The sequence below is a fragment of the Natrix helvetica genome, assembly GCF_964273705.1.
Source record: "Natrix helvetica genome assembly, chromosome: 11".
Classification (NCBI taxonomy): domain Eukaryota; kingdom Metazoa; phylum Chordata; class Lepidosauria; order Squamata; family Natricidae; genus Natrix; species Natrix helvetica.
Genome location: NC_138562.1, coordinates 5,334,465 through 5,359,544, shown reverse-complemented (window position 1 = coordinate 5,359,544; position 25,080 = coordinate 5,334,465). Strand labels below are relative to the sequence as shown.

At 44.8% G+C, this 25,080-nt stretch overlaps 1 protein-coding gene across 1 annotated transcript in view; it reads left to right on the top strand.

Annotated features, from left to right (window-relative positions):
- Positions 1-25,080, top strand: part of LOC309397712 (uncharacterized protein) — a 68,755-nt gene that overhangs the window by 26,584 nt on the left and 17,091 nt on the right. The window contains exons 2-6 of the mRNA XM_081963973.1: positions 14,423-14,505; positions 20,764-20,937; positions 21,957-22,106; positions 22,723-22,764; positions 24,269-24,353. Of these exons, the coding sequence (XP_081820099.1) occupies positions 14,426-14,505; positions 20,764-20,937; positions 21,957-22,106; positions 22,723-22,764; positions 24,269-24,353 (531 nt within the window). The 5' untranslated portion in view covers positions 14,423-14,425. The remainder of the gene's footprint in view (positions 1-14,422; positions 14,506-20,763; positions 20,938-21,956; positions 22,107-22,722; positions 22,765-24,268; positions 24,354-25,080) is intronic.

The following is a 25,080-nucleotide window of genomic DNA, read 5'->3' as shown; positions in this document are numbered from 1 at the left end:
TCTGGAGCCTGGGAGGGCGAAAAACAGGTCCATCACATGCCAAAAACAGGGGGGAGGGCAGAGATCATGGGCATAGAATTATGGGTGTGGGCACGCCCGCATACGACCCCTCTGTGCTCTCCCCACTTTTAGCACCTGATGGGAAAAATGTTAGCCATCACTGCCCTAGGATATGGCTAGATGCCATGTTCCTCTGCACTTCCAATCATTCTCTTGGGATTTGTTCTGTCCTAGGCTTCCGAAGAAGGCACACATTACAATCTTTGTCCCAAAAATTCTCTTTTATTTAAATGGTTGTGAATTATGATCATTCAGAGCCCGTAATGATTCACAAACAGTCTGTGAAGAGTCCGACAGATGTCTGCTGAATCGCAACAATCTTTCAGGGTAATGTTGATAAGCACCCACCTTTATCCCCTTGAAACACTGCCAGAGACCTAATTGCCATTTAGTTTTGCAAGGCCAAAGAGAGCACAGAGTCAAACAGGACTTCTCAGAGCTTGAACTGACTAGATGAACTAATTGCATCCGTTTACTCCTCTTTTATGTCTTATGGGAGGAGTTAATCATCTCCAACCTAATTTCTGAGTCTCCCTTGTTGTCTTAACTGTTCTTGCCTTTTGGCAGCTCTGTGCATGCGCACACTGGGAACAGGCTCAGACTGTTCTTCTGCCTTGCTGATGTCAGACTCCAGAGGCTCTGGGGGCAGCACTTAACTCCCAGTTGGCCCTGGCCCCCTCTCTGCTTCCGACATAGAGACCTAGTCTGAGCTTTCCCCAGACTCCAGGACTGGCCTATCTTCCTCCCCAATCTCCTGACTGTCCGACTCTGCTGTCAGCTCCGCAGGCCGCTGGTGGACCACAACAGGATTCACTAATGTTCTGTTGCCCCAGAAAACTAAAGCAAAGCCCAAAAGCAACTATTGGTGGCTGTATGGGGACTTTTAACTAGCTCTGACCCTTACCTGTGGTGGGGAAGAGAGGCCAACTGAGCTCCATCAATATACAAAGCATCACGGATGAATGAAGCAAATTTAAAGGAGAATCTCTTCCAGTGTTTTGGCTGATGATTTTGAGATTCCCTTCTTTGCGGGGATGGAGGAGGTGGAGCTACACTGGGTCACACATTCTCAGATCATGTTGAAATATCTCTGGTTTCTCTCACTTCCCAATCTGATAAAGGACTGCAGGAGGAATTTCATCACAATATATTCTCTTGGAATTCAGTAGATATGTAGAAAGCTAGAGATACATTCATTCTCATTCTCTCTCTCTCTCTCTCTCTCTCTCTCTCTCTCTCTCTCTCTCTCACACACACACACACACACACACACACACTCCTTACTTCATCACTAAATAAGTCCAAGAATACTCCATTCCACCTCCAAAAATTTCACCAACACTCTTCTCTGCTTTGATGGAAATTTCAAAAGCAAATAAATTATTTCATCTTATCGAATGGACTAGAAGAAAAACATCCAGAGAACAATTTGATGTGATGGACTGGGCCAGGTGTCAAATCAATCCTTCAAGCACAAAGAAGATCTCCCAGCTAGGGATCCTGCAAATCAAAGATGTGGATGACCCTTTGGGGGGGGGAGGAAAAAGTCTTGATCTGCGTATAAGAACCAACTCTTGGCTGGACGCTCTTCCATATTTTCAAGAGCACCAAGCCAGGATGAATCCTTGTGGCATCTGCATTATATGTCTTCTCCCTTTTCTTGGCCCAGAAACATCTGGTAAAGTAAACTGAAATCGGTATCCCAAATCCTGATCTGTCTCATCATCTGAAATTAACTCTAGAGGGGGGGTCTCCTTTTGGCTATCTTTTGCATGATTGCGTGTGATCACTGCCTGCAGACAAGATGCAGAGAAACCATAGGATCTCAAATATAGACGTCTTCATTTTTGGCAGCAAAAAGAACATAATCTTGCAGCATCTTAAAGTCTAGAACACATCAGCTTCTGCATCCCAAGCATGCCACGGGATGCCACACTGTTTCTCACAGGGCTGCTCCTTCTGAATGGCCACCTGACTGCCAGCATTCCCTGGGCAGAGCCGATGGTATGATTGCCACCTTGCCAGACCAGTCCAGGCATCTTCCAGCTTTGGGCATTCTCCTTGGTTTGTCCCCACAAGCCCAGAGTCCCTCCCTTGAGGGTATGGATAGGGTCCTTGCCACAGTGATGAAATTTTGGAACGCTTACTCCCCCCATCCCCTCCCCAGCCTTTCTCCCAGAGTATTAATGAGCGCCACTTGAGCCCTGTGACTGCAGGAGGCTTCGGTACATACAAAGCACGATCCTAATCTCAGTTAGAATCGCTGTATCCTAATTCTGGGCAAGCTCATGGGGAAAGTAACAAAAAACAGATTTGCACTTGACGTCTGTTTTACTCCGTCGTGCCAAGGCAGAAACCGTCCCTGGTGCAGAGAGGGGCAGGTGAGTTGGGGTGTTTTGCGCTTCAGTTTAATGGTCTGGATAATAACACCGGAGCCTCTGCCACGCTCGGTGGCCAAACAGGAATCCTGGCCCCTTTGCTGAGCAGAGCTGATAGTGTCAGGCCATACATGGGTTTGAAACGCAGCTCTCGGACTCTCAGGTTTCGCCATGCCAAGAAACACAGCACTGAAACTGGCAGCTTTGGGATGACTAACGGGCAAACACAGTGCAGTGTTGCAAGTTTTCAAGCACTTTCTGAGTGTGTTTGAGTAAACGTGGATCTGTCACCAAGGCAACGGGACACAGCAAGAGGTCCTGCAACCCCCCTACACCCACCCCACACCCTTGGGAAGATCTGGGATTACAAACAGAAAGAACATACTGCAGAGCGGCGGTTGCACTCCTGATTCGGCCGTGGCGATTATGAAACAAGGGGATCCAACCGATGGAGGCGCCTTATCCGGCCTGCAGGATTCCTTCCTGTCACTGGCCCCAAACCCCAGGGCATTTCCCCCCCGGCAAACATTGTCCAGGTGGACAGCAAATATTCCTAAGCAATGTTCTGCCCTAGAATTCAGGGTGCTAATTTGTTTACCACAGGAGATCCTCCCCTACCAAGGAGAGGCTCAATAAAACAAGTCCCAAATAGGCAAAGATGGAACATGAGCCTGTCTAGGACTTTCCTATCTAATTGTACCCATGAGATGTCATTTAGGACATCTCAGTCCTACCACTAAAGTGGTGCTGAAAATAAAGCATGCCGATAACTGAAGTCTTGGCACCTTGCAGGAATGTTTGATCGGCCTCTTTCAGCTTATGGGCCTTTGGTGCTTGCTGTAATCAGTTCTCTTCCTTTCTAAAGAAAAATTCTCAGGACTGGAAAACGAGCAGGAATTCCTTCCACGATGAGCATATGGGCTCTAAAGCTTTCAAACATCGTGTGGATTGGGTGAGAAAGTCACATTTGATTGAGTTCATTGGGAAACATTCGGAGGAATCTGGTCTGAAGTGGGTTGCTTTCAAAATCAATCACTTCAGACTTTACCTTTCCTGGAGCTTTGTTGGTGATGGCAGGAGCCAGGTGGACAGGTGCCTACTGAAACGGATAAGATTCTTCGTATTATTTCTTTTCCTGAAGGTGAGGAAAGGGGAAGGAGGGATGTTCACCTGGGATCACCTGTTTCAGTTTTTAATGGTCAATTCAGAATTTTCAGAGTTATGTCACAGGGGACCAGGCTCAAATTATCCCACCTTGGACACAGACCTCTGGAAAAAGCTCTACTGCTCCTGGACTTTTAGGGGAAAGGTGGTAAGGATGGAGAAGAGGAAGACCAGCAACAAAGGTGATAGATTCAGTGGCAAACAATATACCTGAATATATGCCTGAAGGACCAGGTAACAAACAGATTATAACAGAGGAAGTCTATCTGTTGGCCATTGAAAGTCTTCAGCTTCCTAGAAAATAATCGTCATCTTCATCCAGTCAGGAATTTTCCAATTCTTAATATTAGGCATTAGGTTCCCCTCACATGTATGTGCTAGTTGTTCCCGACTCTAGGGGCCGGTGCTCAACTTCATTTCAAAGCTGAAGAGCCAGCGCTGTCCGAAGACGTCTCCATGGTCATGTGGCCGGCATGGCTAAACGTCGAAAGCGCATGGAACACTGTTACCTTCCCACCAAAGGTGGTTCCTATTTTTCTACTTGCATTTTTACATGCTTTCGAACTGCTAGGTTGACAGAAGCTGGGACAAGTAACAGGAGCTCACTCCGTTACGCGGCGCTAGGGATTCGAACCGCCGAACTGCCGACCTTTCTGATTGACAAGCTCAGCATCTTAGCCACTGAGCCACCGCATCCCTCAATATATCCGGCATTAAGGTGTAGTAATTTGGTTCTTGAAAGGTCCCTGGGAGACTGGGGTTCACCTCCAGAAATGCCCTGGGGATTTGAGGCCAATCACCCACTCAGCCCAATTTGTCTCACAGGATTGTTCTGGTAGGGAGAAGTAGAGAGGGAAAGTTATCTAGGTTGCCTTGAGATCCTACAGCAGTGATGGCTAATCTTTTCCAGACCGAGTGCCCAAAGTGTGCATCTGTGTGCATACCCAACCCCCCCAATGCAATGTGCACATGGCCCTGTGCATGCACCCCACATGTATTCATGGTCCCCACATGCGCCCCACTCTGCACATGCATGGCAGAGACCCAATGACCAACTGGCCGGCAGGAGACATGCGCGCATGCATGGTGGAGCTGAACAAGGGTGACGGGTCATGTGCCCACAGAGAGCGCACCATGTGCCACCTGTGGCACGCGTGCCATAGGTTCACCATCACGGTCCTAGAGGAGAGCAAGGATATAAATCTATCCAACCCATAATTGACAGGAATGTTAGACAATTTTGATTGAGGCAGTGGGATCAAGGATGATAAGTCAATGCTGGAGTTTCAAATTTTTTCCTGTCTTGCTCCACATCCATTAGCCAAAGGCCTCAGCACCAGAGTTCAAAGGCCTCCATTCTTTGGCACTCAGCCTTTCTTGTGGCCCAACTTTCACAGCCATCCATTGCAACTGGGATCGCAAGGGCTTACAGAGCAGCAAAGCCAGATCTGAAGATTTCCTGCTTAGTCCTGGTAAATTTTCTTTCTCCCAAGCCCTTCCCCCCTTGATCATCTTCGTGTCGTCCAGTAAGATTCAATTTAGTTCTACATTTTGGTGCGTCTTTGGACAGATGTTCCTCATTCCATTCCCAGGCTTGTGTCCTTGGATCTCTCAAGCTGTGTTCCAGGCTGGCACCTCTGGTTCTTCTCATCCTGTCAACCCTAGATCCCCTTGCTCCTCCTCCCCTTTTTTTTATGGCAAGATGCCATTGAAGCAAAGCAGGGCTGAAGTGATGCAATGGCAGACCTGACAGACCTCCTGTTTTAGAGGACCAACAGTTTGGATCCAAACAAGCCATGCTGACTGGAATCACTGCAGTGGAGCTTCAGTTTGCGATGACTTGTCCCACTGATCCCAGCATGACTTTTTGAATTTAGAAAAATCAGGATGCAGGCCAGAGATAGAAAGCCTGCATACACTGGCGCTCATGGACATTAGCTTCTGTACAGATGTCACAGATTTTACAGAGTTGGAAGGGACCTCATAGGTCATCTAGCCCAACCCCTTGCTCAAGCAGGAGACCCTACACCATTTCTGACAAATGGCAGGCCAATCTCTTCTTGGAAGTCTCAAGTGATGAAGCTCCTGAAGACAAACTGTCCCAAGGGTTAAATGTTTTCACTGTCAGAAAGTTCCTCCTTATTTCCAGGTTGAATCTCTCCTTGGTCAGTTTCCATCCATTATTCCTTGTCTGGCCTTCAGGAGCTTTGGAAAATATCTTGACCCCCTCCTCTCTGTGGCAGCCCCTCAAATATTGGAAGACTGCTATCCTGTCTCTCCTGGTCCTTCTCTTCACTAGACTAGCCAGGGCCAGTTCTTGCAACCTTTCTTCGTATGTTTTAGTCTCCATTCCCCTAATCATCCTGGTTGCTCTACTCTGCACTATTTTTAGAGTCTCAACATCTTTTTTATAGTGTGGTGACCAAAACTAGATGTAGTTCTCTAGGTGTGGTCTTACTAAGGCTTTACAGAGTGGTGTTAGTACCTCACCTGATCTTGATTGTATCCCTCTGTTAATGCAGTTTATGGTTGCATTGGCTTTTTTGGCTGCCGCTAGATGGAACCTCAGACACCCATGCACCTGCTTACCTTGGGAGTTGCTTGGGTAAGAGGCACAGCAGGTCAGTTTCTGACCTCACCATCCATGCCTGATCCATCTAGAGGCCAGGCTCAATTCTAAAAGTTAGGAAATAAAACATATCCTCCCTTCTACAAATACATATATCAGATCTTCCTTGAACAGTGCTTCAATCCCCTCTGTTCCCAACCCTGAGCTATTCCTTGCTCAAGTCATGCTGTGTTTTCCTAAATAGTAAGAGGTCAGAGGAGCTGCTAAGGGAAGAGACTTAGCCCCAGTGGCAAGAAGGTCTGCACAGGAAAACAAACCCTCATTGGGGAGCAGAAGGAGTGTCTCCAGCACAGGCTCCAGGCCATGCCTAGCATGAAACTAAGAAGCGTCTACTTGGCCTTGTAAGTGATCGTACTCGGGCAAAGTCACTGCAAAGACTTTCTGCAGTGCAAGCCAACAGCTGCTAAAGCTATCAGATGAACGGAAAAGTTTGGCATTATTGAATCAAAGTCTGTAAGATGTCAACTCAAGGTCAACTCAACTCAAGATAGTGAAAGCTATACCAGACCTAACATTTTATGCACCTCTCCTGTCCAATCAAAGTCACATTCAAAATATTGACCGGTCCTATTTCTTCACTCCTGAAAAACTTTTTCACAATAGCTGCTTCCGTGGGTGCACCATCCTGGATCTTCTGCTCTGAGGGAATCCTAGTTAGCCATCCACCCTCAGTGCTGACCAGTGGTTTTTTTCTCTTGCGAGGTTCTATGGGATGATTTTCTTCTTCATTGCTCTTCACTGTGTGATGCACTTTTCGTGATTGTTTGAAGCCACCGTTTCTTTTGTTTCTCTGGCCCTCACTGCTTACAGATTTTTAAAACAGCACAGCTGCAAGCATTGACATATAGCCTGCTATTTAAAAATGATGTTTGCAACATAGTGCAGGAAGTTAGCACCCATCTCTGTGTGAAAATGAAATATTTTAGGGAATATTAAAAGGGCAGAATATTTCCCCCTAAAAGGGAGGCAGAAACTCATCCACCACCACCTTTGTTAATGGGCCATTAAGGCCTGAGCCAGAGAAACATGTTTTAGGCAGGAAAGAGACTCACTCTTAATAGCTCCCCCAGCTTTGTCAATGGACCAGTAAGGCCTGAGCCAGTCTTTCCAAGCAGCCTCCATGTTTCCAGTGTCTTTTTCCCCACTTGGAACTGAACCCAAAAGGACATTTCTTGCAACAATAGGGAACAACAGGATTTTAAGCTGACGCCACTTATTAACAGAATAACAGAGTTGGGACAGAGCTTGGGATTCAGATTCTAGTCAACCCTCTGCTCAAGTAGGAGACCCTCTGCCATTCCAGACAAATGGCTGTTCAATCTCTTCTTCAAAACCTCCTGTGTTCGAGGGCCCACAGCTCCAGGAGGAAAGTCGTTCCACTGATTAATTGTTCTCACCGTCAGGAAATTCCTCTTTAGTTCCAGGTTGCTTCTCTCCTTGGTTAGTTTTAAGTAGGCATAGTCACCTATTTGGTTAGCAAGTCTAATAATTCCGATTATAGGCCAGTTGTAGTTGTGCATTTCAATTTGTCCGTAGGGGAGACTGAGTCCCATTTTCTTAAAAAAATAATCTTTATTGAAGACATTTTTAACAATATAACAAGCATGAGAAAAAAATTAAAAACTTGCTCCATCCACAGCCACTTTGATGAAATGGGGGAACTATGCAAATATGATAAATAAAGAATGAAGAAAAATAGTAAATAGTGAAAAAAAGAAAATAAAACGGAAATAGAAATAGAAAGTTTAAAAAAGAAGTGACTTGCGATCTTCTTAATAGTGATGATAGATATATTTATATTTTGCTTTCTCTCTCCCTTTTTCCATACGTCACCTTTCTAATCTTCAAATTCATCTATCACAAATTCATTTTGCTCTTTTTTCAGCAAAATGTCCATAAAAGAAAGTTATAGGAAGTTAGAAACAATTGTTGAGCTTTTGCTAATCAAACCAGATAAAGTTGCTATCTCTGCTACTGATGTCAGCTTCACCAGCCCTTCCTCCATTGTTGGCATTTCAGAATCTTTCCATTTTTTATGTATATAATAGTCTCGCAGCAATAGCAATAGCATTTAGACTTATATACTGATTTACAGTGCTTCACAGCCCTCTCTAAGCAGTTTACAGAGTCAGCATATTGCCCCCAACAATCTGGGTCCTCATTTTACCCACCTCAGAAGGATGGAAGGCTGAGTCAACCTTGATTTTACACAATTTACTGTTAAAATAGGGATGCGGTGGCTCAGTGGGTAAGACACTGAGCTTGTCGATCAGAAAGGTCAGCAGTTCGGCGGTTCGAATCCCTAGCACCGTGTAACGGAGTGAGCTCCTGTTACTTGTCCCAGCTTCTGCAAACCTAGCCATTCGAAAGCACGTAAAAATGCAAGTAAAAAAATAGGAACCACCTTTGGTGGGAAGGTAACAGCGTTCCGTGCGCCTTCCACATTTAGTCATGCTGGTCACATGACCATGGAGACGTCTTCGGACAGTGCTGTCTCTTCGGCTTTGAAATGGAGATGAGCACCGCCCCCTAGAGTCAGGAATGGCTAGCACATGCATGCGAGGGGAACCTTTACCTTTACTGTTAAAATAGTTCTATCTTTTTCACCAATCTTTCCTCCATTGTGACTAGTTCAGCGCTGTTCTCTTTTGGGTCATATAATGGTATTGCAGTAATCGCTATTTATGAAAATAATCATCCAGGCTCTTTTCTGTCCAATAATCCCAGCAAGAAAAGTTTTGGTTTCAGTTGGATGTTGATCTTTAAAATTCTTTGTATCAAAACTTCTAGCTTTTTCACAAACCTACCAGACATGATAAAATGACGCTTCTTGCAGCCCTTTTAAACCTGAAACACCTTTATATATTTTAGACAATTTTTCTGAATTCATGTGCCAATAATACATCATTTTATAAAAATTCTTAACATAATGTAAATTTCAGTGCTTTTAACGATATATTTTCCTTCTGTTCCATTTGAATTGTGTCCAAAGTTCTTAGTCCATTTTATCCTCCAGTCAGACGTTAGTTTTGTTTCAAAAGGTTACACATTTTACCAATTACATGTTCATCATTTGTATATATTTGAACATGAAATTCTGTCACCTGTTGCTTAATTCCAAGTACCCTATTATCTATCTTAAATCATTCTCTTAACTGTGCATATGAAAACCATCGAAAACTCATTTCTGCGTTCTAAATTCCTTTGCAGCTAGTTGCTCTCTTGATTTTCTTTCATTCTCCACGTTCCTATTCTAACAACTCACAATAAGTTAACCATTTCTCTTTAGCTGCCATTTCTTTCCTATAAAATCCTTCTTATACTGAAGCACACAAGGCATTTTTGAGCATCGTTTATATCTATGCCACTGCAGTCCCTTGCTGATCAGCTGATGCACTCACCGTGCCCTGCTCAGTGCATTGCCCTCAGTGGTGGGTTCCTACCAGTTCGGACCAGTTTGGCCAAACCAGTAGTAACTTGTACCCATGAGATGTAGGCACCGCCATCTTGATTTTTGCTTCTGCGCATGCAGATCCTCCCACTTATGACTGCAGGACTGTAATTTTGTTGCTTGTATCCTGACGATTTATATGGATATTGATTGTTTCCTGATTGCTTATTTGTACCCTGTGACTATCGTTAAGTATTGTACCTTAGGATTCTGGATGAATGTCTCTTGTCTTTTTATGTACACTGAGAGCATCTGCACCAAAGGCAAATTCCTTGTGTGTCCAATCACACTTAGCCAATAAAGAATTCTATTCTTTGCAACTTCCCTACACAGAAATGCCTGCAGCCTGGACGTGAGAAGGGCCATGCAAGCCATCAGGAATTTTCTGTGCTGAAACAGGAATATTTGGGACAAAGAATGGAATTGCCCCTGGCTTAGTCAGCTCACATATCAAGACAGATAAAATGAACTGCTAAGTTGCACAACTGGGTAGAAAATTTGAGAGTTTTTTCAGTGGTGGGTTGCCAATTTTTTTACTATTGGAAAATGGGTCTCGCACATTCATGCAATGCTTCTACACATGTGCAGAAGCTTCCGGGTTGGTGGGTGGGCGGAGCCTCCTGTCGCTACTACTACCGGTTCACCCGATCCGGGCCGATCCAGGAGCAACCCATCTCTGAGTTTTTCTCAGCTTGTTGGTTGTGTTTTATTACCATAGAACAATTTGAAAACAGAGAAAACAAGAGGGTTGTTTTTTAAAGTGTCCTCAATGCATAAATAAAAGATGTAACGTAACAAAATGTGTATCCTTCTGTCTGGGAATGTAAACACACAGTTTTTTTCAGTGTGGTCTACTAATTAAATCACCGAATGTGGCAGTTGAGGAATCAGATTCCCAGAAAGCAATTAAGGAAAGCAAGCTGAGAACTTGTAAATTAGGGGGAAAGCATCACAGATGACTCTGCAAGTGGAAATGTCAAGTAAGAAAGAAAAAGAAGTGCGGTCAGTTGCCATCCAGGCCTTCCCCTCCCTCCACACACACACACACACCCCTGTCCAGGCCTGCAAACCTTTGGCCCAGCTATTTGCTCTTTTCCTTTCTGCTTTCCTTTCTGCGCCCACTGAAATGGGTGCAGAAGCGACATGGGAATTGCGGATGAGAATGGATATTTTTACACAAAGCTGAACGAAGGCCCTTTAATTAATGGTGGGAAGCCCTGAGCCACGCAGTATCCTACGTGCAGCTGTTCAGCCAGCGGGTTACATGGAATCCCTTGTCCGGGAGCCAAAGATTCTCTTCATTCCATCGGATCTTCCTCACACCCAAGCTCTTGCTAACACCAGAGCAGATGATCACAGGTTCTGAATGCCACAGCCTAAATTCAAGTTGTAGCTCTCCTTAGCCCATCCTGGAGCCTTGATGGATTCTGGCCTGGCTCGTCATGGCAACAGGGTTCCCAACTCCCTGCCCCATTTTCCCAAAGTGAGCCTTCATCCCCTGTCTCTGGCCAGCTGCACTCAACGTGTAGTCCTTAATGGTACCCCATCTACATGGTGAAACAAGACTTAATAGTAGTAACTGTGAGATGGATCTTGGAGTCTTAGTGGACAATCAGCTAAATATGAGCCAGCAGTGTGCAGCAGCAGCCAAAAAAGCCAGTGCAATCCCAAACTGCATTAACAGAGGGATACGATCAAGATCAAGGGAGGTACTAATACCACTCTATAAAGCCTTAGTAAGACCACACCTAGAGTACTGCATCCAGTTTTGGTCACCACAGTATAAAAAGATGCCGAGACTCTAGAAAAAGTGCAGAAGAGAGCAACCAAGATGATTAGGGGACTGGAGACTAAAACATATGAAGAACAGTTACAGGAATTGGGCATGGCTAGTCCAATGAAGAGAAGGAGCAGGGGAGACATGATTGCAGTCTTCCAAAATTTGAGACGCTGCTACAGAGAGGAGGGGGTCAAGCTATTTTCCAAGGCACCTGAAGGCCAAACAAGGAATAAGGGATGGAAACTGACCAAGGAGAGATTCAACCTAGAAATAAGGAGGAACTTTCTGACAGTGAGAACAATCAACCCGTGGAACAGAAGTTGCCTTCGGAGGTTGTGGGAGCTTCATCACTTGAGACTTTCAAGAAGAGATTGGACTGCCATTTGTCAGAAGTGGCGTAGGGTCTCCTGCTTGAGGGGGGGTTGGAGTAGATGACCTATAAAGTCCTTCTAACTCTGTTAATCTGTCTGGAGGGAAGTAAGCAGCAATGAATTGCAAGATTTTGTTTTAGGCACAGTGCTCTTCAAAATCTTCAACATCAATGATTTAGATGAGGGCATAAAGGAAGAGAGATGCCAGTTTGTGGCTTGCCAGTGAAATGGTGCTTTGCTATTCCAAGAAGACCTATTTGGTCTCCTTCACAGGCTTGCTCCTTGAACCCTCTCAAGAGCCCTACCCAATATAACCCAAAAATTTAAATATCTGTTAAAATAGTTAAACTTGTATCATGGAGATTTGGATTTCTTGGGAAATCCAAATCTTGGATCACTTGGGCTGCTGAAAAGTGTGTGTGTGAAACATTAATTGGGGAAAAAAAGCTAGGAAATAAAAGGGAACATACAGAACAAGAAATAAGAGAAGAGGGGGGGGGGTGAAACAGGGCACAAATGAGGTACAGGAAAATAACATGGAAGAAAGAAAAATTGAAAATAAAATGCAGGTAGAAGATTTCACTGGGATTTACAGTCACAAAGAAAAAGCAGACAAAGGGGAGATCCCCAAAAAAAGAAACCACAAAACAATAAGGAAGGGAGAGGAACAGGGAAAACCCTGGAGAAAGTTTCTAGAACAATAAAAGTAAATACTCTGAAGAAAAGATACAATAACCACAAAAATAAGAAAAAGAAGAGGTTAGGAGACAGGGGGAGAAGAAGAAAAAGAATTAAAAGTGGAATGTTTGAGAGCCCAAGAGAAAATGGTTAAAAGAGAAAGAAAGGGGAAAGGAGTTACATTAGTGACCAAAGAGAATAGTAGTAAGATTGTTATTGTTATGTAATTAATTAAGAGATAAATAAATTATAGTATATTGCTAATTGTAGAAACATTGAAAGAAATGCTCTCTGTGTTTAAATTGAATTAGAGGATATATGTTGTTTATAGTAAAATATATAAATGGAGAAAATAAGAAATGAAAATTTGGTGTAACTTTGACGGGGCAATTGAAGATGTTGTTTATGTATTAAGAAAAAAAATAAGTACAAAGGTGAAAATAACAGAAGAGAATAATTTGGCTAAAAGTGAAAACTATGATATTAAATGGACTATGGAAATGAGAGGGTGTAAAAGAAGAGACCTGGACAGCCCTTTGTCCCTATAATATGCATAATTTGTATTTTAAAAAATAAAAAAATCTTGATTTTTTTAAAAAAAGAACCCAACCCAGGAACAGTGTAAAGCTCAAGACCCACCTATTCCAAGTAGCTGGCCTGGCTCAACCATAGTTTGATATCGCTCCTGACGGGTTTTTAATTTTGTAATTTTATTTAGGGGATTTTAAATTGCGATTGTAATTGTTTCCATTCATCTGTCTACCTCCTCCACGTACACGTATACGTCTATATTTTTGTGTATGTATTGTCCATTTTTGTATTTTATGTGTTTTTTATTGTACGCCGCCCCGAGTCCTTCGGGAGAGGGTGCGGCTAACAAATAAAATTTTATTATTATTATTATTATTATTATTATTAGTGAGATCTGGTTCCCACCAAGCCAGCCCTCCTGCAATCGGACACAGGGAATTCCTTCCCTCAGGCTTTCATTGCATGCTACTCACTCTTACTTCACCTGTTTTTGTGTCGCCTTTCCACCCATTGTCCATTGTGGGAGTACAAGTGATGGTTCTTTGGCTTGAACACCTTCTCCAACACCTTGAGCACATCAGGGGTGGAATCCTACCGGTTCAACAACTGGGTCACTGAGCGCAGGTGCACAGTTCAGAGAAAACTTACCTTCCAGATTACTGCTTGTGAAGGAAAACAGCTGAGGCGTGGCAATCCATTCTGCCGCGCAACTCAGCTGAGAAGATAAAGGTAGGCAAAGCGCAAGGGCAGGCAGGTAGGCCTACTTGCTAGTCAGAGCGAACCGGTACGCTCCCAGCTGATCTTCGGAGCTATCAGTTCGTGCGAACTGGTCCGAACCGGTAGAATCCCACCCAGTGGTGAAATTAATTTTTTTTACTACCGGTTCTGTGGGTGTGGCTTGGTGGGCATGGCAGGGGAAGGATACTGCAAAATCCCCATTCCCTCCCGATCAGCTGGGACTTGGCAGGCAGAGAATAGATGGGGGCAGGGCCAGCCACAGGTGGTATTTGCTGGTTCTCCGAACTACTCAAAAGTTCCACTACCGGTTCTCCAAATCCTGTCAGAACCTGCTGAATTTCACTCCTGATCCCACCCCTGCTGCACATAGACAGCTAGCACATCAAGGAGATCTTGAAGTTGGCTCTTCTCGCTAACAGCGCAACATTCCAAACATTAAGTTTCTGAATTGGGCCATCCCCTTGTTCTTGGAATTAGTCTCTGTCCTATTCTTTTCCTTTTAGTGCAGCTCCGCATGCTGGCTGAGGAATTCTGAGAATTTAAGTCCACCTATCTTAAAGTTGCCATCGTTTGGAAACTTTGATGTAGCTCATCCTGGATCACGAGCACTTAACTCACCCACTCTGTCCTTTTCTCCTACAGAAAATGAAACCCGTCATTCAAAGGAGACGCTCAACTTCAGCTGCCCTCAGCAAAGCCCTTGGCAAATCTAAATACCGTTCCAGGTAAGAAATGTGGATGCAAACGTTTTCCTAGAACATGGCTTTATTGTACCACAACCTTGGGGGGGGGAGAGTTGTTGGGGGGTGACAAGGGAAACAGTGGGTAGAGGTTTGTCATAGGTAGGGCTGGGGTTCTTACCAGTGATGGGATTCAATTTTGTTTACTACCAGTTTTGTGCGCATTGGTTCGTGGACGTGTCATGGCTTGGTGGGCATGGCAGGAGAAGGATGCTGGAAAATCTCCATTTCCTCCCCACTCCAGGGGAAGGTTACTGCAAAATCCCCATTTCCCTCCCAATCAGCTGATACTCGGGAGGCAGAGAATAGATGGGGACAGGGACAGTCAGAGATGCAATTGATTCCTGGTTTTGGACCACTGCAGACTAACCCCACTCCCCACCTTCAATCAATAACATTGAACTTGGCCAATATATCATGGATGGCTCCGTTTACCTGGAACCTTCATTCTCAGGGATCTTACATTTTACATCAAAGAGATTCAGGTCAGGTCATTAAAACAAAGGCAGGTATTTGGCCAAATGAGATCAGTTTAGAAAACAGGTTGTTACCAGCAGGAGAGAACTAAACTTTCCGTCTCCAAGAAGAGTGGCAGAATTTTAGAAAAGGATATATTTTACCCAGTTTTAACAAATTTCGTTGTATTTAAGTACAGTGACAATAAAGATTATATTTTAAAAGAGAGCTACTGAACAAAGTACAGGTCAGGTTTTCCTATTAACAGATTCAACACATTGACAGAGTTGGAAGGGACCTTATAGGTCATCTAGTCCAACCCACCGCTCAAGCAGGAGAGCCTATATCATTTCTGACAAATGGCAGTCCAATCTCTTCTTGAAAGTTTCAAGTGATGAAGCTCCCACAACTTCTGAAGGCAATTTCTGTTCCATGGGTTGATTGTTCTCACTATCAGAAAGTTCCTCCTTATTTCTAAATTGAATCTCTCCTTGGTCAGTTTCCATCCATCATTCCTTGTTTGGCCTTCAGATGCTTTGGAAAATAGCTTGACCCTCTCCTCTCTGGGGCAGCCCCTCAAATATTGGAAGACTGCAATCATGTCTCCCCTGGTCCTTCTCTTCACTAGACTATCCATGCCCAGTTCCTGTTACCATTCTTCAAATGTTTTAGTCTCCAGTCTTCTAATCATCTTTGTTGCTCTTCTCTGCACTCTTTCTAGAGTCTCAACATCTTTTTATAGTGTGGTAACCAAAACTGGATGCAGTACTCTTCCCATGCAGTATTCTGCAGTTCTCATTAAGAAATGAAAAAACAAACAAACAAATAACTTGGTTGTGGGGCCTGAGAAGAATTAAATGCAATTGATTTAGCCAACGGATTGAACTGCTTTGAGTTCCCTTGTTCCTTTGCACTGGTAGACCGAAGCCAGCGAGCATCCGGATTCGTAGAAGTCCATTGAATGGGCCACAGGGACCTTTCCTCCACCAACCTCTCAGATGCCTAGTAAAATCCAGGTGATCTCTCAAGTCATGTTGAATAGAGGGCCCGTTTCGACAGAATAGAGCCAGTGGGAAGGTGCCATCCATAGAAAGCACCCGAAGAGAGGAAGTAGAAATGAGCTGCCCTTCCTCTTGCGGAGCCACAGGTCTAAAAGAGTCACAGGCATTTCCTGTCTGGCTCAGAAGGTGCATTGATCCTATTCAAGTGACTCCTAGGACCATGAGTCACTGCCACTTCCTCTCCTCGCTGTTTCTGTTGACATCTGGAGCATCTCCAGAAATTACACTCCGCACCAAATTTATTACTATACAATCCTACAAAGGTCACTAGAACAGCTCTGGAGGAAGAGGTGTATCCCCACTGTTTGGGGCGTGCTTCTTCCTCTGAAATTCCTTACATGTTTCCATGGCGGATAAGATGTGATGGAAAGCCAAGGTCCGGCTATTTTTTTAACATGCCTTTAGCCATTTTGACATGTGCATTCAAAAGTGGTGGAAACAAGGTCCGTCCAACATTTCATGCATGATGATATCCTCCTTTAAAAAGTAAAGGTTCCCCTTGCACATATTTGCTAGTCACTTCCAACTCTAGGGAACGGTGCTCATCTCCGTTTCAAAGCCAAAGAGCCAGCGCTGTCCGAAGACGTCTCCATGGTCATGTGGCCGTGTGACTAAACACCGAAGGCGCATGGAACGCTGTTACCTTCCCACCAAAGCTGGTTCCTATTTTTCTACTTGCATTTTTTACGTACTTTCGAACGGCTAGGTTGGCAGAAGCTGGGACAAGTAACTGGAGCTCACTCCGATACGTGGAGCTAGGGATTCGAACCACCAAACTGCCAACCTTTCTGATCGACAAGCTCAGCATCTTAGCCACTGCGTCCTCAATATCCTCCTTTAAAATTTTCTTTTTAAGACGAGAGAAGAAATGCAGAATGGAACCATTATTGTTTAACTTCTCCCCTCACCAATAACAGTAGAAGGAAGATCAATGTAAAAACCAAGGATCGCCCAACAGTTGCCCTCTCTTTCTATTGGCTAGCTTTTATCCTAAAATAGAGAGGTTTCAGGCATGGGAAATTGTCCTTAAAGCTTGCATTCCTTAAGGTCTTAGATGAGTCCTTAAAACAACTGTTTTTCCAGGCAGCTTAAGTGAATGTTTTTTCTGGAGTCAGTAAGGATATACGGAATATGGAACAAAGTTACAATTTTGCTGAATGAAAATATATTCTGTCAGTTAGAAATTTGGCAGGAGTCCTTGGTTGGGACAGAACCATAAACAAAGAATGGACAGTGACGTCCACGGCTCCCTGGCTGGACTTGCTTGGAGAGGAGCCAGCGGCTTCAACAACATGCCATCATTTGGCTAAGTTAAATAAATTCCCTCCCCCCCCCGTTATGAAATCACCAGGTTTGCCAATTGTGGTGTGGGTGTGTTGGCTGGAATTTTCCCGGGGTTGCCAAGGGGAGGGGAGGGGGGAATTCTGTAGGGAAGTTAAAGCAATGTTGATCTCAGCTGTCTATACACACACGTACTATGAGGCACCTATGGGACAGGTGGGTTCTGTGTTGTTTGAGAGCTGGGCTACTACTCTGGGAGGGTGCGTTTCCAGTTCAGGTCTTCGTATTTCCATGGTAGGGCTTTAAAACATGGAGCTCCAAGTAGGTTTGTGAGCATCAGAAATGAACAAGGCAATTAATAGAAGCCAGCATCGCTTTGTTAAAAAGAGATCATGCCAGACAAAACATATTGCCTCTTTTCACAAAGTGACTAAGTGGGTCAAGGAGATGTTGTACACTTAGACCTCAGTAAGGCATGTGACAAAATAGACTACAATATATTTCTTGGTAAGATAGAAATCTGTGGCCTTAGAAATCTTAGGTACAGTGGCCGGAATCAAAAAAAAAATTTACTACTGGTTCTCTGGGTGTGGCTTGGTGGGCATGACAAGGGAAGGTTACTGCAAAATCCCCATTCCCTTCTAATCAGCTGGAACTTGGGAGGCAGAGAATAGATGGGGGTGAGCCAGTCAGAGGTGGTACTTACCGGTTCTCCGAACTACTCAAAATTTCCACTACCGGTTTTCCAGAACTGGCCAGAACCTGCTGAATACCCACCTCTGGTTAGATAGCATCAAAGGCAGATAGTTCCGCAACTGGCTGACCAACCACAGTCAGCAGGTCCTTCCTCAAGGGAGCCACATCTACCTGGAGGGAAGCGAGCAGTGGGGCATCCCATGGTTCTTCTTTGGGCCCAGGGCTCTTCTACGTCTTCATCAATGATGTAGATGAGATGATAGAAGGGAAGCTCATCAAATTTTCAGAAGACACCAGGCTGGGGGGATTTGCTAACACTTTGGAAGACAGACTCCACATTCAAAAGGTTCTTGACAGACGTGTTGTTCAAGTACCGCTTTATACTACACTAGTGAGACCACGCTTGGAATGTCGCACCCAATTCTGGTCACCATGTAGAAAAAGTGCAGAGAAGAGTAGCAAACCCGATTAGGGGACTGGATGGTTAAGGGAACTAAATGTGACCAACCTAATGAAGGGAAGAAGGAGTGGTGACAAGATAGCCATCTTCCCATATTTGAAAGGCTGTCACAGAGAAGAGGGCTCAACCAATCCTCCAAAGCATCAGATGCCAGGGCAAGAAGTAAGGGATAGAAGCTCTTTAAAGAGAACTCCAACCTAGAACTAAGGAGAAATTTCCTAATGGTGGAAGCAAATAATCAATGAAACAGTTTGCCTCCTGAATTTGTGGGTGCTCCATCGCTGGAGGTCTTCAAGGAAGGATTGGAAACCATTTGTCCAGGATAGTATAAGGCAGTGTTGGTTAATCATTTTGTTGTTGTGTGCCGGAAGCAAGCAAGTGCAACAGCGTGCCTGTGCATGTGTCCGCACCCATAATGCAATGTGCATGCAACAGCCTCTTGTGTGCCCTGCCCCCCTGCGCATGCATGTACGACCCAGGAGTGGGTTCCTGCCAGTTCTAACCTCTTCTATAGAAGAGGTTTCACAAATCTATAGTGCTGTTTAGAACTGGTTCCAGCTCCCTCCCCCTGCCCGTCTGCACATCATCAAGATGAAGAGCGAGAGGAGGAATTCTGGGAGTTGAAGTCCACACATCTTAAAGCTGTCAAGTTTGAACACCCCTGGGGGTTTTTTCTAAAGGGTTAGGGGTGCAAGGGTCTTGTAACTTGACAGCTTTAAGACTTGCGGGCTTCAAATGCCAGAGTTCCTGAGCCAATATTTTGGTTGCTAAGCAAGAGTGTTGATAAGTGAGTTTCACCACCTTTTACAAGTTGGCCACTCCCACCCACTCACATGACTGCCAAGCCACTCCCACCCAGTCACATGGCCGGCAAGCCACTCCCATAAAGTAGTCCACACCTACAGAAGAGGCTCTAAAAAAGTTTGAAACCCTGCCCCATTTTGGGCCTAGCAGGCTTCCCTGAAGACCATAAATTCCTAAGGGGTCTGTAAGGGGCGTGCATAAGCACACCAACATGCCTACCATCCCTGTACTAATGTTCCTTTTCATTCGTATCCATTTCATGTATTCAAAATCATGCCTGACAAAATTAATAAAATAAAAATAAGAAATAAATCCAAACTGAAGATACCCCAATAGCATAAAATTTTTCACAGGGTTGCACCTTAATGTTAATTATGCAGTTTGAATGATTAAAGTATCAGGCAATGGCTGACTCAGTAGAATCGTCAAGCATTAAAAAATCAGCACATCTGGCCAAGAGAGAAGCTGAAATCCTCCTTTTATCTGTCTGATGGTCTGTTCACACTTAAATGTGGCGTTTCTTTGCTTGTTTAATCTTGGATCTCTTGGTTTCTTTGCGCTTCACATCAAGACGACTCAGGCACTGCTGTGTTTTGCGTTTCAACTCTACCCACCCAATTCATTTTTCCTTTCAACTCATAATGGCCATCACATCATCCAGAGATTTCCCTTCTAGCCACAAAAAGATGATGGATAAACAAAGAACATGCACTTATCATAGTTGTTTCCAAAAATGCCCTCATAAATAATCTTTCCTGACAGTATTTTACTGAAATAAATATTGCTTTAAGCCAAGTTAAAGGCTCAGCTGATGTTCATTTAGAACCAAACAATCTTTTAGGAGCACTTTTTAGTCTACAATTGGCATCTACACTTGGTTTGGGGAAACAGCCTGCACAGGTTTCAGGCAACTTCAAGAAATTCTTGAATTGTCAATTGTGTGGGGGAGGGCGGGGGGGAAGTATTTTGCTTTCAGGCTTGCCCCTAATTTCTCAAGCAGGAGACCCAAATCCTTGGCATTGTTTGGAGGTCCTTCAAAGGATCCAGGAAGCAAGTGGTGGAGGCCAATGGTGGGATTCAAAACTTTTTACTACCAGTTCTGTTGTGTGGCTTTGTGGGCATGGCATGGCATGGCTTGGTAGGCATAGCTTGGTGGATGTGGCAGGGGAAGGTTACTGTAAAATCCCCATTTCCTCACGATCAGCTGGGACTCAGGAGGCAGAGAATAGATATGATGGACTTGTGGGTGTGGGGGCAAGATCTTGAACTTTCAACTAGGTGGGGAAAACCGGGAAGCTTTCAGATTTGGGTTTTCCCAGATGTGCCAACATGGCTCTCTTCATAACTTGGAACTTTGAGCAATACTTTGCCTCGGACTCTGATATAATTTTGGATGCAATTTGGAACCCTGACATGGTGACTGCGGTAAGCATAGTGCAACAGTAATTAATATCATTCCAATTCATGTCCTGCTCTCTTTTCCAGCAGGGAAATTATTTTGTCATCCTCACACGGAGATAATGGATTACCAGGTGGAGCTTTCAGCAACCCAAATTCCATCTTCATCTTGGACGAGCGAGTCCAGCTTTCTCTGGGGTTGCAAACCCAAGAGAGGCATTTGTTCCTCTTCAGCAACGTGCTAATTGTTGCAAAATCCAAGTAAGTGTGAGTGCCCCTTGGTTCCACCAGCTAATTCTCTTTGCTATTAGCAAACATTGGGTTCCTACAACATATGAATACCAAAGCAATTGTTCTGACCTAGGCTTCCTGGTAGATCACACGCTTAGTCCCCAAAACCCTCTTTTATTTAAACGGCTGTGAATTATGGTCATTCACAGCCCGTAATGATTCACAAACAGTCTGTGAAGAGTCCGACAGAAGTCTGCCACAGTCTTTCAGGATAAGGCTGATAAGCACCCACCTTTATCTCCCTTGAAAGGCTGCCAGAGACCTAATTGCCAATTAGTTTTGCAAGCCCAAACGGAGCGCAGAGTCAAACGGAGCTTCTCAGAGTTTGAACCGACCAGAATGAACAAAGTTGCTTCTTGCAAAGGCTCACGTCCGTTTGCTCCTCCTTTATGTCTTATGGGAGGGGCCAATGATCTCCAAGCCTTACTCCTGAGTTGCCTTTTTTTGTCTTAATTGTTCTTGCCTTCTGGAAGCTCTGTGCATGCGCACAATGGGAAGAGGCTCCCCCTGTTCTTCTGCTTCGCTGATGTCAGACTCCGGAGGCAGCACATAACTCCCAGATGGCCCTGGACCCCTCTCTGCCTCCGATGCAGAGCCCTCGTCTGAGCCTTCCCCAGACTCCAGGACTGGCCCATGTTCTTCCCCAATCTCCTCACTGTCTGAATCTGCTGCTGGCTCTGCAGGCTGCCGGTGGACCACAACAGCAACGCCCCCTACGTTAAGCCTTGGTGTGAACCCTGCTTTCTGATTTGTAACCACGAGTTAAGGCAAATCAAGCCAATTAGGGTTTATTTCAGAAAGGAAATTGTGGTACGGGACTTGAGTGTGAGCTGCTTAATGAGCATGTCACTTTAGGTAAGCAAGTGTGTCCGTGACTCTGTTGAAGAGCTCTTGATTGTGTGCAGGAGGAGACAGACCAGGGACATTAGCTGCGATCTCTTGAGTTCTGTGAATACGCTTAAGAGAAATGTCTCTGGCTTGTCCTGTAGGTCCTCTTCGAGCTTGAAACTGAAGAAAAGAATCCATCTGAGTGAAGTATGGACCGGATCCTGCCTTAGTGAAGTGTCAGAGAAGAAAATGAGCCCAGACACATCTTTTGTGATTGGCTGGCCAACTGTAAATTATGTCGTCACTTTCAGGTAACGTCCCTATACCCATCTCTTTGAAGGGACCACCGTGGCAAGAGATGAACTCATCAGCCTGCTCTGCCCTCGTCAACAAGTGGCGCCTTCCTGCTTACGGCAAGGGCAAAGTTGCAACTGAGGAGATGGGGCACTCCTCTTCTGACCTAGGCTTCCCGAGAAAGCATAAATCACAATCTTAGTCCCCAAAACATATATCTATATGTCTACACCCATGTGCACAGACCACACTACACTCTCACCCTCTTTAAAACAATTATGACACATTGCTCTTTGTAATCCCTTTTTACAATCAGTTGATTCTCCCATGCAAAGTTCTTCCTTTTGCTCATCCTGTCTGTACGTCAGCCTGAACTTTACGGCCAGTGGCTGGTTAATGAAAAGGAGCAGCCTTTTCCGGCTTGTGAGGTCTGCAGGGGACCCTCTTGCGCCCACAGGCAGACGTCCTCAAGGCCAGGAAGGATGTAGGGCGCCCCAAGTGTTTCCTCTCCTGGCAGAAGTAGAGCCGAGAACTGTGTCACACCTAAGATTCGGGGCTTTGCAGATTAATATACTAAAGTTGACAAAAGCTGTGTGATACCGTCCTGCCTCAATGTTTCTTCCTTATTTCCAGCTCTTCGGAAGTGAAGGAAAGATGGCTGTCCACGCTGCTTTGGTACGAGGTGGCTTCTTCCTTCTTTTCTGCTCTGTGTTACTGCATCCTGATCAGGGTTGGGTTGCTGCCGGCATTACTGCCAGTTCAGCGCGCAAAGTTTTTTTGCATGCGCATTTGCATCTAAGACGGTCTGTGCATGCGCAAAATGTTAGGAAGGGGGGGAATTACATTTCTGCAGCAAAAATTGTTCTGCACACGCGCAGAACCCAATATCAATAGGGCGCTGCTGGAGGAGAACCGGTTTGGGGGCATGGCAGGCATGGGTCGCTGCCAGTTCCAGAGACCCAGGCCACCAAGTTATTACCGGTTCGGCCAAACTGGTCCAAACCGGTTCGGCCAAACTGGTCCAAACCGGTTCGGCCAAACTGGTCCAAACCGGTTTTGCACATGTGCAGAAGGTTGCACATTCATTTTGGGTGGGTGGGTGGAAACTCCAGCAGCCGCCGCTACCGGTTCACCCGAACCGGTAAGATCTGGCAAAATACCACCACTGGTTCAAAGGCAGGAGATTCCCTGCCTTTATGTGTGCTCCCTATTTCAGCAGCTTAGAGATGAAAGGATACCTAGACTGTGAAAATGGGGGTGGCCAGCTTCATTTTATGACATACTTGCTCCTTCCTCCCCACCCAATAGTCGCTTTCACCAGTTTAGTCCATTCTGGACATTCCAGAGGTGGGTTCCTACCAGTTCGGTCTAGTTCAGCTGAACCGGTAGTAACTTGGCCTGCGTGACTGGAACCAGCAGTGGCCCATGCCTGCCATGCCCCTGAACCGGTTTTCCTATGGGGCCACCATCTTGTTTTTCAGTTCTGCGCATGGGCAGAACAATTTTCAGTCGAATTTTTTCCCCATTTTTTTAAGGTTCTGCAAATGCACAGACTTTTTTATTTGCAAATGCCTACATGTGCATAGCGCATGTTTGCCAAAGGGAGTGCATGCACACAAAACGTTTGAAGCACCAAACCAGCCCGCAATGCCAGCAGCAACCCACCCCTGGGGCATTCCTGAGTAGGAGATCACCTTGGGCCAATCCCAGAGACGGGCTGCACTGATCTTAAACAACCGGTTCACTGGGTCTGAGCGCGCATGCGCACCCATGCTAGCTTTGCTCACATGTGCCTCTTAGGGGCTGAATCAGAGCTTCAAACATGTAGCTAATCAACTCAGGCAGCTCCGGTGAGTACAGCAGGGGTGGCTCAGAACTCAGCTGGGCAGCGTGAGCGGGGGGTGGGGGGGAATGAGCCAGAAAGTAAGTTATAAGTGGAAAGGATAGCGCCCGGGTGGGTGGGTGGACCCAGCCAGTGATCACAACTACCTGTTCCCCCAAACAACAGCCCAGCACTGGCCAGTCCTCATCTTCACCTAATGGAATGCCAATGAAATCTGTATGGGAGTTCCAAAATTCCCAGGCAGAGGACTTTAAAAGGCTTTTTTCTACTCAACTTAATACAATTATACTGTCATTGTTCAGAAACAACATTTCTGAATCAATATTTGAATTACAGGCACATCTATGAAATGAAGCAGACGGAGTACACCAAAAGTTTGCCCATGCAGATTTTGGTGATGGATAGGGAGAAAAGCTCTTCTGTGAGTAATAAAGAAATTGTTGTTGTTTTTGTTCTTGTTGTATTTGTATTTGCTGTTGTTGTTGTTGTTGTTGTTGTTAAAAGCTGAAAGAAAAACTGCAACTGAAACTAATGAGTGAGGGGAACCAAGCCTCCAAAATAACATCAATAGGTGAAGAATTTCTTTTAGCCAAAATTCAATTGTCTTTCCATCATTAAAGAGTGTGAAACATCTTTTGACATTTAGGGAATTTAAATTCAATCCCTGCTTCCATGCCAAGAATGACACTTTAGGATCACGATAAATTCATTGGACTTCTTTGGGGTTTTTTTGTTTAAGAACTTGGGCAGAAGAAAAATGCTAGTACCAAGTTTTTGTTAATGACATCTTCAAAATCAGAAGAAAAAGTTGGATGTGGCCATAGCTACAGGGTCAGATTTCTGCGAGCAGTGATGTTTCCTTCTAATGCTCCATGGAAACAAAAGTTGAACTTTGAAGAAGAGGATAAGAAGAGTACTGACATTTTTGAATGTTGATATTGGAGAAGACTCTTGGGAATACTGTGGATAGCCAAGAAACGGGCACATGGCTTATCTGGCAAATCAAACCAGAATTCTCACTTCAGGCACAAGTGCTGCAAAGACCCAGCTCTCTAGAGAAAGCATTGATGCTGGGAAAGGTGGAAGAAAAGAGCAAAGAAGACACTCAACTTGAAGATGGGCAGAGTCCATTCAAGTGGCCATGGAAG